Here is a 14,687-nt window from a genome sequence, read left to right as displayed (position 1 = left end):
GCTTCAACAGAGTTTTGTTGTGATAAGTATTTGAAAATAACTTTCATCTAAACATTGTTCAAATCATCTATGACTTTAGATCAACCATGAGAACTTTATCATCATTCTTCATCTTGTGTCTCGTCTCATTCAACAATGCAATGTGTAAGTTTGATATTAATTTGATGTAATTATTTAATAAACTAAAGGTGGACCCCATCAAATCTCAATTCATTGCATCGAGATTAATTTTTTAAATTGAAAGAATCAAAGAAAAAAGATAAGATGTGATTTTACACCAAGTCATAGACATATTGAGATTTTTAATTTCAATAAATAGTTGATGGTGTCTCCCTTAAGTGTACTGTAATAAGATAGCTTGAGGAGTAAACACTCAATTATCTCCGGTTGTTGTCTATTTTTTTATTTCCAGTCTATGACACAGCTCCTAGGCTGTATGACTTTGGACCTGGAACTATTGGAGCACCAATGTTATTTAGATATTCATTTGGCGATGCAACAATGGGTCCTCCATATGAATTTCGATTCAAATTTGCCCAATTTCCACAATATGATAAAACCCTTGTCTCAGATCAAAATGGTGAAGATTACGTCGTAACATTTGAATCAGCGAAAGCTGGTAACTATACAGTGCAAATCGATGCATGGTATTCTCGTCACGGTATTCCTTTTCATTGGATAGGAACTCTTAATTCTACCTTCCAGCTTACAGGTAACGTTTGAAATCATCATCCAAGAAATACCAACATTAAGCTCATTTTATCTATTTTTCTAGATTCACTAACTGGAACTATAGCTGTAAATGATGATGCAAGAAAAAAAGTTGTTTCCACTGCAGAGAAGTTTAAACTGTCTGCCATATTGAGTTATTATTTCGGGTTCTTCAACTCAGCTAATATGACTTACAAATGGATTATTAATGATAAACCACAAGAGGAAAGTTTTAAGGTTATTGAACATACTTTTTCCAAGCCTCGACTGAACAACATTTCAGTGATTGTTACAGCAACTAAAACCAATGGAAGTGATCTTATACAAAAATCTGGTACATTCAGCACTACATTGATAAGCAAAGATCCAATTACTAATTTGACTGTTGATGGTCCAACCGAGGTTAAAGTGTTTGAAAGATTTCAACTAGACTTCAAAATTCATGGTGGAACACCGCCATTTCAATATGACTATTCTTTTTTTATGGAAAAACCTTACAGCGAACATATTAATGTTATTAAGCCTTCGAATGAAAGCCTTTTCTCATTAATCAGATATTTCAGTGCAAAAGGAAGAAGAAGTCTAAAAATTGTTGCTAGCAATGATGTATCTTCAATTACAAAATGGATGGAGATTTCAGTCTATTAGTCTAAAGAACGCAATTTTTACCACTCGATAAATCTTGGTAAGGATTTACATGGTTTTTGATGTTGCTCTTCTGAAAAGATGAATCTCTTCTAAAATACCAGGTCAGACGATCGCTCACCGAAATCGGATTGTGCTAAAAACAAAGTCAATCATCATTTAATAGAGTTATACAGCATCGAAAGTAAAGTTAGAGCTGGTTACGTTATCTTTTGCACATTGTTTGGTAACCAAGCATATTTTAATAGTCCATTTTTGAGATTAATCAACACAATCAACAACGATTCGATGCCTTAACCAATGAGCCTCGGGTTGATGTTGATTGTGCTTAATTTATCTCTAAAAATGGACTACTAAAATATTCTTGGTTACCAAACAATGTGCAAAAGATAACGTAACCAGCTCTAACTTTACTTTCGATGCTGTATATTTTTCTATGCATCAGAATAAAAAATTTAATTAACAATCTGCGAAAACACATACGAGTTCGAAAAAACTGATTAATCAAAACATCAATTTATTAAATGTAAATTTCACTAACCAGCTCAATAATGTCACTTTTGTAATATTGCGATTGACATCTGATTGATAATCATTATTGTTGAAATTCAATTTGAGTGTGGAGTAAATTGTTAAATTTATTCATTATAAGAACGCATTTTTCACTCATGAATACAAATCAGATAGAATGGGAATTTAGAGGTGATGCATGTCTATTCGTTCAAAAAAACAATGATTTGTTTGCAATTAAGTGACGACAGTTATATGTTTACGGTATCAATTAATTTTATAAATAAAATTGGTTTTATATTCGAGTTGATATAGAATGTCAACAGTTTAATTTCTACAACAGGATAAAAAGCGAAGAGTAAAAGTTATCCACTTAAAATTTCATAGATTTGGTGAAAAATACTTTACTGAATAAAACACTTAAATACATTAAACTTTAATGTATTAAAGTTAATGGCAACTTTCTTGCCAATTTTCGGTACCTCATTACTAACGAGGGAACCTGACGAATGCGACATAAAATCATGAGCCAACATGCTTTTGAGTTTCATACTCATGAGTTTTATCGATGAAAAATGAATTTAAGGTCTCTTTTACGGTCACAGAGAGCGGGTGGCTTAACTCAAAAGAAGTAATCTGTTGTACAAAAACAAAAAATCTGGTTTCGCGTGCATTGCTAAACTAGAACCTCACTGAAATTGAGAAAAAAGCGATTGAATTTCTATAACAGAAGAAAAAGCAAAGAGTAAAAGCACTTAGAATCTCATAGATTATGAAAAATACTTTAATAGACTGTAATAATTAGACTTTTGCCGAAATTATTTACATCATTTTTAACATTAATGTGAAAATTTCTTATTCCCTTTTCGCTGAAATAATGAACAATTGAGAAAGAGGTTTCATTTGTGCATCGAGCAACGCTTTCATGGATGTAAGGTTTGTCCATTGAAAAAGAATAGTCATATTGAAATGGAGGTGTTCCTCTATGAATTTTAAAGTCCAGTTGAAGTCTTTCAAACACTTTAACCTCGGATGGACCATCAACAGTCAAATCAGTAATTGGATCTTTGCTTTCCAATGTAATGTTTAATATACCAGATTTTTGTATAAGACGACTTCCATTGGTTTTAGTTGCTGTAACAATCACTGAAATGTTGTTCAGCTGAGGCTTATAAAAAGTATGTTGAATAACATTATTATTTTCCTCTTGTGGTTCATCATTAATAATCCATCTATATGTCATATTGGCTGGTGAGTTTCCAAATTTTCCAGAGAAATACCCTTTAGGATCACGAATTTCAGCAGTCAGTTTAACCGGCATTACAGTGAACGCGATATTGTTCTCAGAATGTTGTAAAGTGAATATTGGGCTTTCATGATAAATGTCTTGGTTTTTATGTATAGATCCAATGAGTGAATCTAGAAAAATATTAATAACATTGTATAATAATATTAGATGAAAAATTGATAAAATAATTACTACCATTTTCGGATTGACGTCTCAATGACTTTACCTGTCAGCTTAAAAGTATGAAGAACAGTTTTTATCGAATGCGAAGGGACACCGAAAGGACATTCCCATACATCAACTTGCACTGTATAGTTACCAGCTTTCAATGTTGAAGATGATTCAAATATCACTGGATATACAACTTCACGTTCAGTTGAAACAATGGTTTTATCATGTTGAGGAAACTGGTCAAATTTGAATCGATATTCCAATGCTGGAACATCTGTTCCATATTTATATTTAAAAGTAAAAGTGATTGGAGCATCAAATGTAACAGGTCCATCGTCATACATTTCAATCCAGTCACAGGCTAAAGTAAAAAGTGATTGGACAGAAAAATGTGAATCAAAATGGATTCTCAAAGTGCTTGCACATCTTATTTAAAATGAATAAAATTAACACCATAAAATGAGTTGTGATTGTGTTATAAATAGTTTATAAAATAATAGTTGTATTGAATTAAACTTACATATTCCATTGTTGAATGAAACGAAACACAAGATGAAGAATGATGATAAACTTCTCATGATTGGTCTGAAATTACAGATGATTTGCGCTTGAACAATGTTTAGATGAAAGTTGTTTTCAAACACTCATCTCTACAAAATTCCAATGGTAGCTTCATGATATGGCTTACAAGCGGCAATGACCTTCGCTGGTTGTAAAGGTCAACCGCACTAGAGGGCGATAAAGATAAAGTTGCTTCAACAGAGTTTATTTGAAGACTCATATCATTACCATAATATGAAGCTACCATCGGAGTTTTGTAGGGATAAATATTTGAAACCAGTCCCCATCTAAATATTGTTCAAGTGCAAATCATCGTTAATATCAGACCAACCATGAAAAGTTTATCATCATTCTTCATCTTGTGTTTCGTTTCATTCAACAATGGAATATGTAAGTTTAATATTAATTTAATACAATTATTTAATGAACTAAGCGTAATGTAATAATATAACTTGTTTGAAGTGTAAGCTCAATTATCTCGGTTGTTGTCTATTTTTTATTTTCAGTCTGTGACGCAGCTCCTACGCTGTATGACTTTGGACCTGGAACAATTGGTGCACCAATGGTATTTCAAGTTTCTACTAACTATGGCACATATGAACCGACATTTGAATATCGATTCAAATTTGACCAATTCCCACAATATGATAAAACCATTGTCAAATATGGTTTTATGGAGTACAAGGTAACATTTGAATCAGCGAAAGCTGGTAACTATTCAGTAAAAATTGATGTATTGCATTGTCGTCAAGGGTTTCCAACTTATTGGATAGGAACTGTTAATTCTACCTTCCAGCTTACAGGTAACGTTATCGATTCATCACCCCGGAAATATTATCAACATTAAGCTTATTTTATGTATTTTTCTAGATTCCCTCACTGGAACTATAGCTGTAAATGATGATGCGAATAAAAAAGTTGTTTCCACTGCAGAGGCATATAAACTTACTGCCAGAATGACTTATTATTTCGGGTTTTTCGACTCTGCTAATATAACTTACAAGTGGATTATTAATGATGAACCACAAGAAGGAAACGATAGTGTTATTCAACATACTTTTTCCCAGCCTCAACTGAACAACATTTCGGTGATTGTTACAGCAACTAAAACCAATGGAAGTGGTCTTATACAAAAATCTGGTACATTCAGCACTACATTGGAAAGCAGAGCTCCAATCACTAATTTGACTGTTGATGGTCCAACCGAGGTTAAAGTGTTTGAAAGACTTCAACTGGACTGCAAAATTCATGGAGCAACACCTCCATTTCATTACGAGTACTCTTTTCGGATGGACAAACCTTACAGTGAACAAATTACTGCTATGAAAGATTCGAATGAAAGCTTTTTCTCATTGATAAGGTATTTTAGTGGTAAAGGAACAAGAAGTCTAAAAATTGTTGCTAAAAATGATGTATCTTCGTTTACAAAGAACATGGACATTTCAGTCTATTAATCTATAGAACGCGATTGTAACCACTCGAAAAGCCGACAGAAATTTTGAAAAGACTTAAATCACAACTTTCAGGAGGAACCACTACTTCAAATTGATCGCGACATAATTATTTTCATCCCAATTATGCGATTTATTGGCCTTTTCACGTTTTACCTGGTTTATGCTTTTATCCTCTTCAAGAGTTGATCACCATAGGGTGATGGAAGGACAAAAAACTCAAATTATGGATGAAATAAAGATCCTCATCATAATGAGCCTAATGTTAATCTTATAATAGAAGTGTCATTGTAAACCGACCTTCGTGGTCGTCAACCAGCCATACCACTAGAGGAACCAACACCAGACAGTCATTGGCTCCATCGATCCCAAAACCAAGCTCATTTGATAGATGAATACATTTTAAAGAAACACTTATTGTAATTCAAATTTTTAACTCTTTTAGTATTATTGTATATAAAAAATGATTCAATTATGAATAATTAGTTTTATATTTTCACCCTTTTTTACTCATTTCTGGTGTGAATTTTCAGCAAAACTAGAACCTCACTGAAATTGAGAAAAAAGCGATTGAATTTCTATAACAGAAGGAAAGGCAAAGAGTAAAAGTTATACACTTAGAATTTCATAGATCGTGAAAAATACTTTAATAGACTGTAATAATTGAGCTTTTGCCAAAATTATTTACATCATTTTTAACATTAATGTGAAAATTTCTTATTCCCTTTTCGCTGAAATAATGAACAATTGAGAAAGAGGTTTCATTTGTGCTTCGAGCAATGCTTTCATAGATGTAAGGTTTTCCCATTGAAAAAGAATAGTCATATTGAAATGGAGGTGTTCCACCATGAATTTTAAAGTCTAGTTGAAGTCTTTCAAACACTTTAACCTCGGTTGGACCATCAATAGTCAAATTAGTAATTGGATCTTTGCTTTCCAATGTAATGTTGAATGTACCAGATTTTTGTATGAGACGACTTCCATTGGTTTTATAATAGTTGCTGTAACAATCACTGAAATGTTGTTCAGTTGAGGCTTATAAAAGTTACGTTGAATAAACGATGTTAACCTGAAAGCTTAAAAGTATGAAGAACCGTTCTATCGAATGCGAAGGGACACCGTGACGACGATACCATACATCAACCTGCACTGTATAGCTATCGGCTTTTGTTGAAGACGGTTCAAATGTTACTGAATATTCAACTCGGTCTTCAGTTGAGACAATTGTTTTATCATATTGAGGGAATCGTTCGAATTTAAATCGATATTCATATGATGGATCATGTAGGCCATGGCGGTTTAAACCTGAGAAAGTGAACGGTGAATCAAGGGTAACAGGTCCATCGTCATGGACTTCAATCCAATTACAGGCTGAAGTAAAAAATGATTAGACAAGAAAAACGTGAATCAATAGGATTCTCAAAGTTCTTGCACATCTTATTAAAAATGAATAAAATTAACACCATAACATAAGTTGATGCAAAAAGATTTTGCATTGTAGTCTATAAATAATTGCATTGAATTACACTTACATATACCATTGATGAATGAGACTAAACACAGAATGAAGAATGATGATAAAATTTTCATGGTTGGTCGGTAATTATACATGATTTGGACATGAACAATGTTTAGATGAAAGTTGAATTCAAGTATTATAAATTAATAGTATAATAGTATTTACTTATCTCTACAAAAATCGGATGGAAGCTTCATATTATGGGTTACAATTGGTGATGACCTGGGCTAGTTTTAAAGGTTACCCGTTCTAGATGGCGACCGAGAAAACAGTTGTTTTAACAGAGTTTTTGTAATGTATTTTGTTGACTGATTTGTTCTTTCTATCAAATTTCGTCGTGGTCTAGATTAACCAGTCAGAGTTCATCATTAATCCATTCAATCGACAATAGCGAGGGAGCTAACGGTTTGTCCATTGTATTCTAACTGATCTAGCGACAGCGACTCGACATCTAACTGATAACCTTTGGAGTTGAAGTTGATTCTTGACGGAAATGATGGTTTTATTCTGTTCAAGTAGGTTCCATTTTTATCATTTTCCGTTTCTTCTTCGCTTTTTGATCGAAAATCAGAGCGAAGTAAACTTTGAAAGAAAACTTACTTAGTGACAAGTCTAGGTAGATAAGGATATGAATCAATTTTTACAAATTTTTCTTAATTGATTGAGGTTTGTGCAAATTGTCTGAGCTTAGGCCATGAAGTACAACCTTAAACACTTTCACAACCAGATGATCGTCTACTTAGACATCTAACATTAGATTAACCTTTAGGTCTATTTAAATTGATACATAAGCCATGAATACATCCCTATCTTTAGTTATAACTGGTTTGTAGTTCAGAACGCTATGAATAGTTATTTCCAACAAACCAGAAATCGAGAAGATTTGTTCTCTATCTTTCGATATTTAACAGAATAAGGTGTAAAATACTTTAATGGACTGAAATGATCATAGACTTGCTAAATGAAGATACATCATTTTCAAGAACAATATATAAATCTCTTTTTCCTTCATCGCTGAAATAATTAATTAATGAGAAAAGGCTTTCATTCGTGCCTTTTACAATTTTTTCTCTTTCGGTGTGGGGGTTCTTCATCGAAAAATGATAGGTAATATAAAATGGAGGTGTTCCTCCGTGAATTTTAAAATCAAGTTGAAGTCTTTCAAATACTTTAACCTCGGTGGGACCATCAACAGTAAAGTTAGTAATTGGATCTTTACTTTTCAATGTAATGTTGAATGAACCAGATTTTTGTATAAGACGACTTTCATTGGTTTTAGTTGCTGTAACAATCACTGAAATGTTGTTCAGTTGAGGCTGGGAAAAAGTATGTTCAATAACACTATCGGTTCCTTCTTGTGTTTCATCATTAATAATCCATTTGTAAGTTATATTGGCTGGTGGGATTCCACATCGTCCCATGAAATACCCAGATGGATCACGAATCTTAGCAGTCAGTTTAACTGGCATCTCAGTTGAAACAAAATTTTTATCCAAACTATCATCTTTTTCAATGGATTGCTCTGCATTTATAAATCCAATTAGTGAATCTAGAAAAGTTGATACAAAATTGAAATGCAGGGTGTTGAGTCAAATAGAATAGAATAAAATAGTTTCTCTAATTTTTTAAATTCCATATATTCAATTAGCTGCATTTTCTTACTGCCTAGAAGATGCAAAACAAAACTTTGACTAACTTAATTTTTTCTTATTTTTTGTTTGATTACATGGAATTCAGTCTTTAGAACATTTACCATGACAAATTGTAGAAAAATTAGCTCAAGAGTTCTGAAAGCGATGAAATTAGCGGAAATGAACGATCGATTAGGAGCACTGGGTCAACTAAAATTTGGATAATTTTCATTCTCTAAGATTAATTGCAATCTCAAATATCAGAAATCTCGGATATTTCAATCCGCAAAAAAATATTTCTTCAGTCAATTTGGCTAGATGTTATGATTTCATTTGCTATGTCCTGACAAAATTGTAAAAAATTAAATGCTGTACTAAAAAGTGAATCATGGATCCATTAGAAATAGATCAGAAGATATCAACTTTGAATGAGAAGACAGATATTGACAGTTTTTTTTGACTCATAATGTAATAGACGTTTAAGCATACTGTTGCTATTGTTGGATTAAGACGTCTTTACCTGAAAGCTGAAAAGCACGAAGAGCAGTTGCGATAAAACGTGAAGGGAAGCCAAGAAACCAAACATCAACTTGCACTGTATAGTTACCAGCTTTTGGTGTTGAAGATGATTCAAATGTCACTGAATATTCAATTAGCCTTTCATTTGAGACGAAGGTTTTATCATGTTGAGGGAATTGTTCAAATTTGAACCGATATTCAAATGATGGATCATCTGTTTCAAAGGTATTTTCAACTGTGAAAGTGGTTGGTTCATCAAGGGTAACAGGTCCATAGTGTTCAATTTGAATCCAGTTACAGGCTAAGTAAAAAATGAATAGAAAACAAAAACGTGAATCAATATGATTCAATGCTACACATATTCATGTACAAAAACTCCAACGACAGCTTAATATTAAAGTGTACAGCAGTGATGTGCAATATTCATTTCCAATATTAACTAGGACAGAATTTCGATATTTTTCATGGAAATTCGCCACTTTTTCAATGGACAAAATAACGATAAATATAGATGATTATTGATAACGATAATATTGCACATCTCTATCGTAAGGCTTTTGATCTATTTATTTGATAACTTTACCATAAAGATGAAAGGTTTTAGGAGCAGTTCCTATGAAATGTGTAGGGACACCGAGTTGACCTTCCCATACATCAACTTGTACCGTAAATTTGCCACTTTTCTTCACACAAGTTGATTCAAATGTTACTGTGTATTCAACTCGATGTGAAGTTGAGACAATTGTTTTATCATGTCCAGGAAATTGGTGAAATTTGAACCGATACTCATATGATGTGTCATTTGACTTAGAGGAATTAGAAACTGTAACTATGAACTCGATTGGATCACTAATTGATTTAGGTAGTGAGTTGTACAAAAAAATAGTTCCGTTGGGTGAGTAAGAACACTCAACATAGGCTGAAAAAAGACAAGAATAAAGTAAATTGAAAGTTTCTCAAAGATGACTGAATAAAGATAAAATCAAAGCAATGAATTAATGCATAAAGATGATGAGTTTCAGCATAGATGTTCATTAAAAAGTTGCATTAAATCTATATTAATATTGAACTAATATTGACATTAATATTAAACTTACATATTTCATTGTTGAATGAGACGATACACAGAAGTAAGAATGATGATAAAATTCTCATGGTGATTTGCACATGAACAATCTTGACTTAAAAGTTAAAAGTTGCAAATGATCATCAAAACAAAACTCCGATGATAGCTTTATATTAGGGTTTACAAGCGGCAATGACCTGTGCTGGTTGTAAAGGTCAACCGCACTAGAGGGCGATCGAGATAAAAGTTGCTTCAACTAAGTTTGCATTTGAAGACTCTTTTGATTGTCATCACCACTTGTAAACCATGCTATGAAGCTGTCATCGGAGTTTTGTTGTGATAATTGTTTGAAAACAACTTTCATCTAAACATTGTTCAAGTGTAAATCATCTGTAACTTCAGACCAACCATGAGAAGTTTATCATCATTCTTCATTCTGTGTTTCGTCTCATTCGTCAATGGAATGTGTGAGTTTAATATTAATTTGATGTAATTATTATTGTAATATTTAATAAACTAAAAATGGATCCCATCAAATCTCAAAATATTGAATCGAGATTAATCTTTTAAATTGAAAGAATCAAAGAAAGAAGATGAGATGTGATGTCACACCAAGCCATAGATAACGACATATTGAGATTTTTAATATCAATAAATGGTTGATGGTATCCACTCTAACTGCACTGTAATAAGACAGCTTGATAAAGATGTAAACACTCGTTTATCTCCGGTTTTTGTTTTTTTTATTTCCAGTCTATGACACAGCTCCTAGGCTGTATGACTTTGGGCCTGGAACAATTGGTGCACCAATGTTATTTAGATATTCATTCGACGATGCAAGAATGGGTCCTCCATATGAATTTCGATTCAAATTTGCCCAATTTCCACAATATGATAAAACCCTTGTCTCAGATCAAAATGGTAAAGATTACGTCGTAACATTTGAATCAGCGAAAGCTGGTAACTATACAGTACAAATCGATGCATGGTATTCTCGTCATGGAATTCCTTTTCATTGGATAGGAACTCTTCACTCTACTTTCCAGCTTACAGGTAACGTTTTGAATACCCATCCGACAAATACCAACATCAAGCTCATTTTATATATTAATATTTTTCTAGATTCACTAACTGGAACTATAGCGGTAAATGATGATGCAAGGAAAAAGGTTGTTTCCACTGCAGAGCCGTATAAACTCACTGCCAGAATGAGTTATTATTTCGGGTTCTTCAACTCAGCTGCTATAACATACAAATGGATTATCAATGATGAACAACAAGAAGAAAGCAAAGAGGTTATTGAACATACTTTTTCTCGGCCTCAACTGAACAACATTTCAGTGATTGTTACAGCAACTAAAACCAATGGAAGTCGTCTTATACAAAAATCTGGTACATTCAACCTTACATTGGAAAGCAAAGATCCAATTACTAATTTGACTATTGATGGTCCAACCGAGGTTAAAGTGTTTGAAAGACTTCAACTGGACTGCAAAATTCATGGTGGAACACCTCCATTTCAATATGACTATTCCTCCTGGTTGGGAGTGAAGGGTAGATTTCTGACTTAGTTAATTTATTCAATTCAATTTCATTTATTCATTCAATCTCTTGAATCATCCCTCTTTTAAATTTAATTCAATTCAGTTTAAATTCAATTGTTTCATTTCACAAATTATAATTGCTAAAGCAATATCATAATTCAGTTTTCTTAACTATGTTCAAAAAGCCTAAGTGCTAATCTTAATTGTAATCCGTCAAAATCCTCTAAATCTCATGTCTAAATGAATGTAAATCTAACCACAATTCTGGTTAAAGAATTGACCAAAATTAAGATTGAAAATTAAGTGCACAAAAGTAAGAGATGTAAAAATCACTTTCTTTTTTATCTTCATTTTCAACTGTTTTTCACCTTCTTTAATCCCCTTGCATTGTCAAAGGTACAATCTCTTAGGAGATATATGTCTCAAGACATAATGGTAAGAGGTAAAAAGCTTGTAGCTTTACCAGTATTAATTACTGATAAGACTCAATTTGGTCACTGGTTAAAATCAACCAAAACCAGACACAATTAGACAGAGAAAAAAGCTTTACTTTCTCAATTCCCTCCAATTTCTATTCTTTGTTTCAAGAAGGTTATAAAAACCTAAAATTTCATTTTTTACTTTACTTATTGGTTACTCTCCTTAAGTCATTCATTACTCTTGTAATATCCTCATTCATTTTTGTTCAACATTAAATTTCTTAAGAAATATTCAACTTATTCAACTAATTTCCATTCAGTTATCTTGTTTTAATAAAAGATTTCAAGTTAACTCTAAGTATTCCTAACTTATGAATTGTGCTTTTCATCTCTTATGAGATATCCTGAAACACAGATAAGTTTAAGGTGTAGATCTCTAGTGATCCAAGATTCGAACTCAAAACTTGAAGTGAAAGCAAGTTCGCAGTCTTCTCATCAGATTACTTCCGTAACAAACCTTTCACTTGGCGACCTTGGCAGGATTGCTAAGTTCTGTGCCTACGATTTGTGTGTGTTTCCAAAGACTCTGTTTCAATTTGACCTTCCTGAAGGTTACACTTGTGTTATCTTCAAACTCTAGAATATCGGACTCGCCGTGCCCTTTATGTGACTGATTCAGTTCTTAAGAACTATTCCTTCAAATTTAATTCAAATTTAATACAAAGATTTTCCATAATCTCTTCAATAATCAGGATCACAATAGTTATTTCCATATAACTCTCAAGGTAAAATTGTCTCAAGTCTCTTTCCAGTTATTCCTTTAAGAATATCCTTACACAATTCCGAACTCTGTTCAACTAATTCAATTCCTCAAAGAATCTCTGAATTACCTTCAACTTTAAACTCAACAAAATTAACTCCAATTCCTTAAAGAATATTTCAACTTTACCTTCAACTGAATATTTCCAACAAATTCCAATAACTTTCCAGTTCTGAACTCAATTAAACTTTCAAAGTAAACTCCAAGTTACTCCTTCCAATTAAACTTCAACTATTTCAACCATTCAACTTTAACCAGAACAATTAAACTCAAGCTCCTTCAATTTTCAAATTTCAACTGAACAATTCAACTTTCAATAACGCATTCATCCTTACCATCACTTAAGTGATATTCCGATTTACTTTTCTTGTATCATTCACTATTCAACTTAACCATCATGGCAGTTCAGAGAAGAAGAAGATTCAATGTTGCAGCCGATGAACCAATCGTCTATGAAATGAATCTTGAAACCATGACTCAAACTTTACAAGGTTGGAGTGTTCTCGTCCCGATTCCATGTCTTGCAAAACGAAGATTCTTCGAGTGCATAAAAACTCATTTGTTATCTGTTGGTGAACAATTAACTGATGATGACATCGAATGTCTTCCTACTACTACCGTTACTCAATTTGCCGTTCCAGATTGGATGACTCAGTGTAGACATAATGGACTCACAGAAGAGGAAATAAAGACCATAATAAGATCATTAGGTCGAGATCGTGAGGCTATGTTACGCATATCTTATGCTGATATTTGTTCAATCCCTATCCCTCTTGAATCTCAGAGAAAACTCTTAGAGATATTGAATACTTTAGGTGCTCATATCAATCCCATAGCCCAAAACAATCAACCTCCTCCATTATTTCATCCTTCACCTTCCTCTACCGCTAGTGAACCCCAAGTAAATCCTCAATTCCTTCTGAATGCTCTTTCAAATCTGAAACCAGATCCTCATGTTACTGAATTTAAAAAAGGTGAAGATGCCATTGATTTTATCACAAACACAGAACAACGACTCGCTCAAGAGAACGTTGACGATGCCACACGTTTGAGATGTTTTAAAAAGGGTTTAGCCCATGAACTTTTAGCTGTGTCTAAAACTTTAGATCCAACTATCAGTACTTATAAAGAGTATTTAACTGCGTTGATAAATGCTGTTAAAACTCCAGCTATGCAATATTCTGCACAATTTCAATTAAGACAACTCAAATATAACCCAACTGATCATCCTAATACTTTTTTGATAAAATTACGCACTTCCCTTACTAAAGCCGTAGGAACTTATACTGAAGAAGTATTCAAACATGAACTTCTAAACCATCTTCCTTATTATATCCTTTCCGAAGTCAATACTTTAGGCATCAATGATGACCTTCCAAAAATTACTAATTTACTCATTCGTAAACATTTCGAGGCAGAACAAAGTAAAACTTATCATAAAAATAAATCCAATCCCTCTCAACCTCCTCGAACTTCCACTATTAATAACTTATTAAGAAAACCTGATACCCGAAATCAAACCAATCGTACTCAACCTTACCGTTCAAATCAACCCTCTCATTCAAATTCAAACCCAATTACCTGTAACTATTGCAAAAAGCCAGGTCATACCCTCCAACAATGTCGAACCAGACCCCAAAATAATCCAAATTATCGTTCAAACAATTCAAATAACCCTAATAATTCCAATGTAAGAGCAATTACTGCACCCCCAAGTGCAACTTCCCCTGCAAACACCACTCCATCTTCTTCAAATTTAGCCATTACTCTTCCTCCTGAACCTCAAGCTGATGCTTTGAGAAACCCAGGACTTCTTTGGACACTTTCATCAA

General features: G+C 33.0%; 5 protein-coding genes across 5 annotated transcripts; 3 read left to right on the top strand and 2 right to left on the bottom strand.

The window, feature by feature from the left end:
• Positions 1–17: 17 nt before the first annotated feature.
• LOC107362130 (uncharacterized) lies at positions 18–1,472 on the top strand. Its single transcript, XM_015929143.3, has 3 exons — positions 18–144; positions 413–712; positions 776–1,472. Exons 1-3 carry the CDS (start codon positions 87–89, stop codon positions 1,357–1,359), a joined length of 942 nt encoding a protein of 313 aa, XP_015784629.2. The 5' UTR covers positions 18–86; the 3' UTR covers positions 1,360–1,472.
• Positions 1,473–2,629: 1,157 nt separating this feature from the next.
• Positions 2,630–4,037, bottom strand: LOC107361530 (uncharacterized). The gene is made up of 3 exons (XM_015928368.3): positions 3,846–4,037; positions 3,381–3,686; positions 2,630–3,285 (listed from the first exon to the last, which is right to left on the bottom strand). Exons 1-3 carry the CDS (start codon positions 3,901–3,903, stop codon positions 2,651–2,653), a joined length of 999 nt encoding a protein of 332 aa, XP_015783854.2. The 5' UTR covers positions 3,904–4,037; the 3' UTR covers positions 2,630–2,650.
• A 75-nt stretch (positions 4,038–4,112) lies between these two features.
• LOC107362132 (uncharacterized) lies at positions 4,113–5,828 on the top strand. Its single transcript, XM_015929144.3, has 3 exons — positions 4,113–4,276; positions 4,393–4,689; positions 4,757–5,828. The coding sequence occupies exons 1-3, from the start codon at positions 4,219–4,221 to the stop codon at positions 5,338–5,340; spliced, it is 939 nt and encodes a 312-aa protein (XP_015784630.2). The 5' UTR covers positions 4,113–4,218; the 3' UTR covers positions 5,341–5,828.
• Positions 5,829–6,382: 554 nt separating this feature from the next.
• On the bottom strand, positions 6,383–10,275 carry LOC107361531 (uncharacterized). Its single transcript, XM_015928369.3, has 5 exons — positions 10,104–10,275; positions 9,590–9,925; positions 9,008–9,307; positions 7,815–8,405; positions 6,383–6,708 (listed from the first exon to the last, which is right to left on the bottom strand). The coding sequence occupies exons 1-5, from the start codon at positions 10,159–10,161 to the stop codon at positions 6,383–6,385; spliced, it is 1,611 nt and encodes a 536-aa protein (XP_015783855.2). The 5' UTR covers positions 10,162–10,275.
• Positions 10,276–10,345: 70 nt separating this feature from the next.
• On the top strand, positions 10,346–11,643 carry LOC107369695 (uncharacterized). Its single transcript, XM_089266104.1, has 3 exons — positions 10,346–10,539; positions 10,826–11,125; positions 11,195–11,643. The coding sequence occupies exons 1-3, from the start codon at positions 10,482–10,484 to the stop codon at positions 11,641–11,643; spliced, it is 807 nt and encodes a 268-aa protein (XP_089122230.1). The 5' UTR covers positions 10,346–10,481.
• Positions 11,644–14,687: the final 3,044 nt, after the last annotated feature.

This window comes from Tetranychus urticae, chromosome 1 (genome assembly GCF_039701765.1).
Source record: "Tetranychus urticae isolate SD_2017Ah chromosome 1, NJAU_TeUrti_SD_1.0, whole genome shotgun sequence".
In the NCBI taxonomy this organism is placed as follows: domain Eukaryota; kingdom Metazoa; phylum Arthropoda; class Arachnida; order Trombidiformes; family Tetranychidae; genus Tetranychus; species Tetranychus urticae.
The sequence above is the reverse complement of the archived record's forward strand: the minus strand, read 5'-3'. Positions and strand labels throughout refer to the sequence as shown.

Excerpts from the sequence above, each read along its gene's own strand:
- LOC107362130 (XM_015929143.3), top strand. The coding sequence starts at position 87 with ATGAGAACTTTATCATCATTCTTCATCTTGTGTCTCGTCTCATTCAAC. Across the intron at positions 145-412 it reads CTCATTCAACAATGCAATGT|TCTATGACACAGCTCCTAGG; the intron begins GTAAGTTTGATA and ends TTTTATTTCCAG. Across the intron at positions 713-775 it reads TTCTACCTTCCAGCTTACAG|ATTCACTAACTGGAACTATA; the intron begins GTAACGTTTGAA and ends CTATTTTTCTAG.
- LOC107369695 (XM_089266104.1), top strand. The coding sequence starts at position 10,482 with ATGAGAAGTTTATCATCATTCTTCATTCTGTGTTTCGTCTCATTCGTC. Across the intron at positions 10,540-10,825 it reads CTCATTCGTCAATGGAATGT|TCTATGACACAGCTCCTAGG; the intron begins GTGAGTTTAATA and ends TTTTATTTCCAG. Across the intron at positions 11,126-11,194 it reads CTCTACTTTCCAGCTTACAG|ATTCACTAACTGGAACTATA; the intron begins GTAACGTTTTGA and ends ATATTTTTCTAG.
- LOC107361531 (XM_015928369.3), bottom strand. The coding sequence starts at position 10,161 with ATGAGAATTTTATCATCATTCTTACTTCTGTGTATCGTCTCATTCAAC. Across the intron at positions 9,926-10,103 it reads CTCATTCAACAATGAAATAT|CCTATGTTGAGTGTTCTTAC; the intron begins GTAAGTTTAATA and ends GTCTTTTTTCAG. Across the intron at positions 6,709-7,814 it reads AAATGATGTATCTTCATTTA|CCTGTAATTGGATTGAAGTC; the intron begins GCAAGTCTATGA and ends TTTTTACTTCAG.
- LOC107361530 (XM_015928368.3), bottom strand. The coding sequence starts at position 3,903 with ATGAGAAGTTTATCATCATTCTTCATCTTGTGTTTCGTTTCATTCAAC. Across the intron at positions 3,687-3,845 it reads TTCATTCAACAATGGAATAT|CCTGTGACTGGATTGAAATG; the intron begins GTAAGTTTAATT and ends TTTTTACTTTAG. Across the intron at positions 3,286-3,380 it reads TCATACTTTTAAGCTGACAG|ATTCACTCATTGGATCTATA; the intron begins GTAAAGTCATTG and ends ATATTTTTCTAG.
- LOC107362132 (XM_015929144.3), top strand. The coding sequence starts at position 4,219 with ATGAAAAGTTTATCATCATTCTTCATCTTGTGTTTCGTTTCATTCAAC. Across the intron at positions 4,277-4,392 it reads TTCATTCAACAATGGAATAT|TCTGTGACGCAGCTCCTACG; the intron begins GTAAGTTTAATA and ends TTTTATTTTCAG. Across the intron at positions 4,690-4,756 it reads TTCTACCTTCCAGCTTACAG|ATTCCCTCACTGGAACTATA; the intron begins GTAACGTTATCG and ends GTATTTTTCTAG.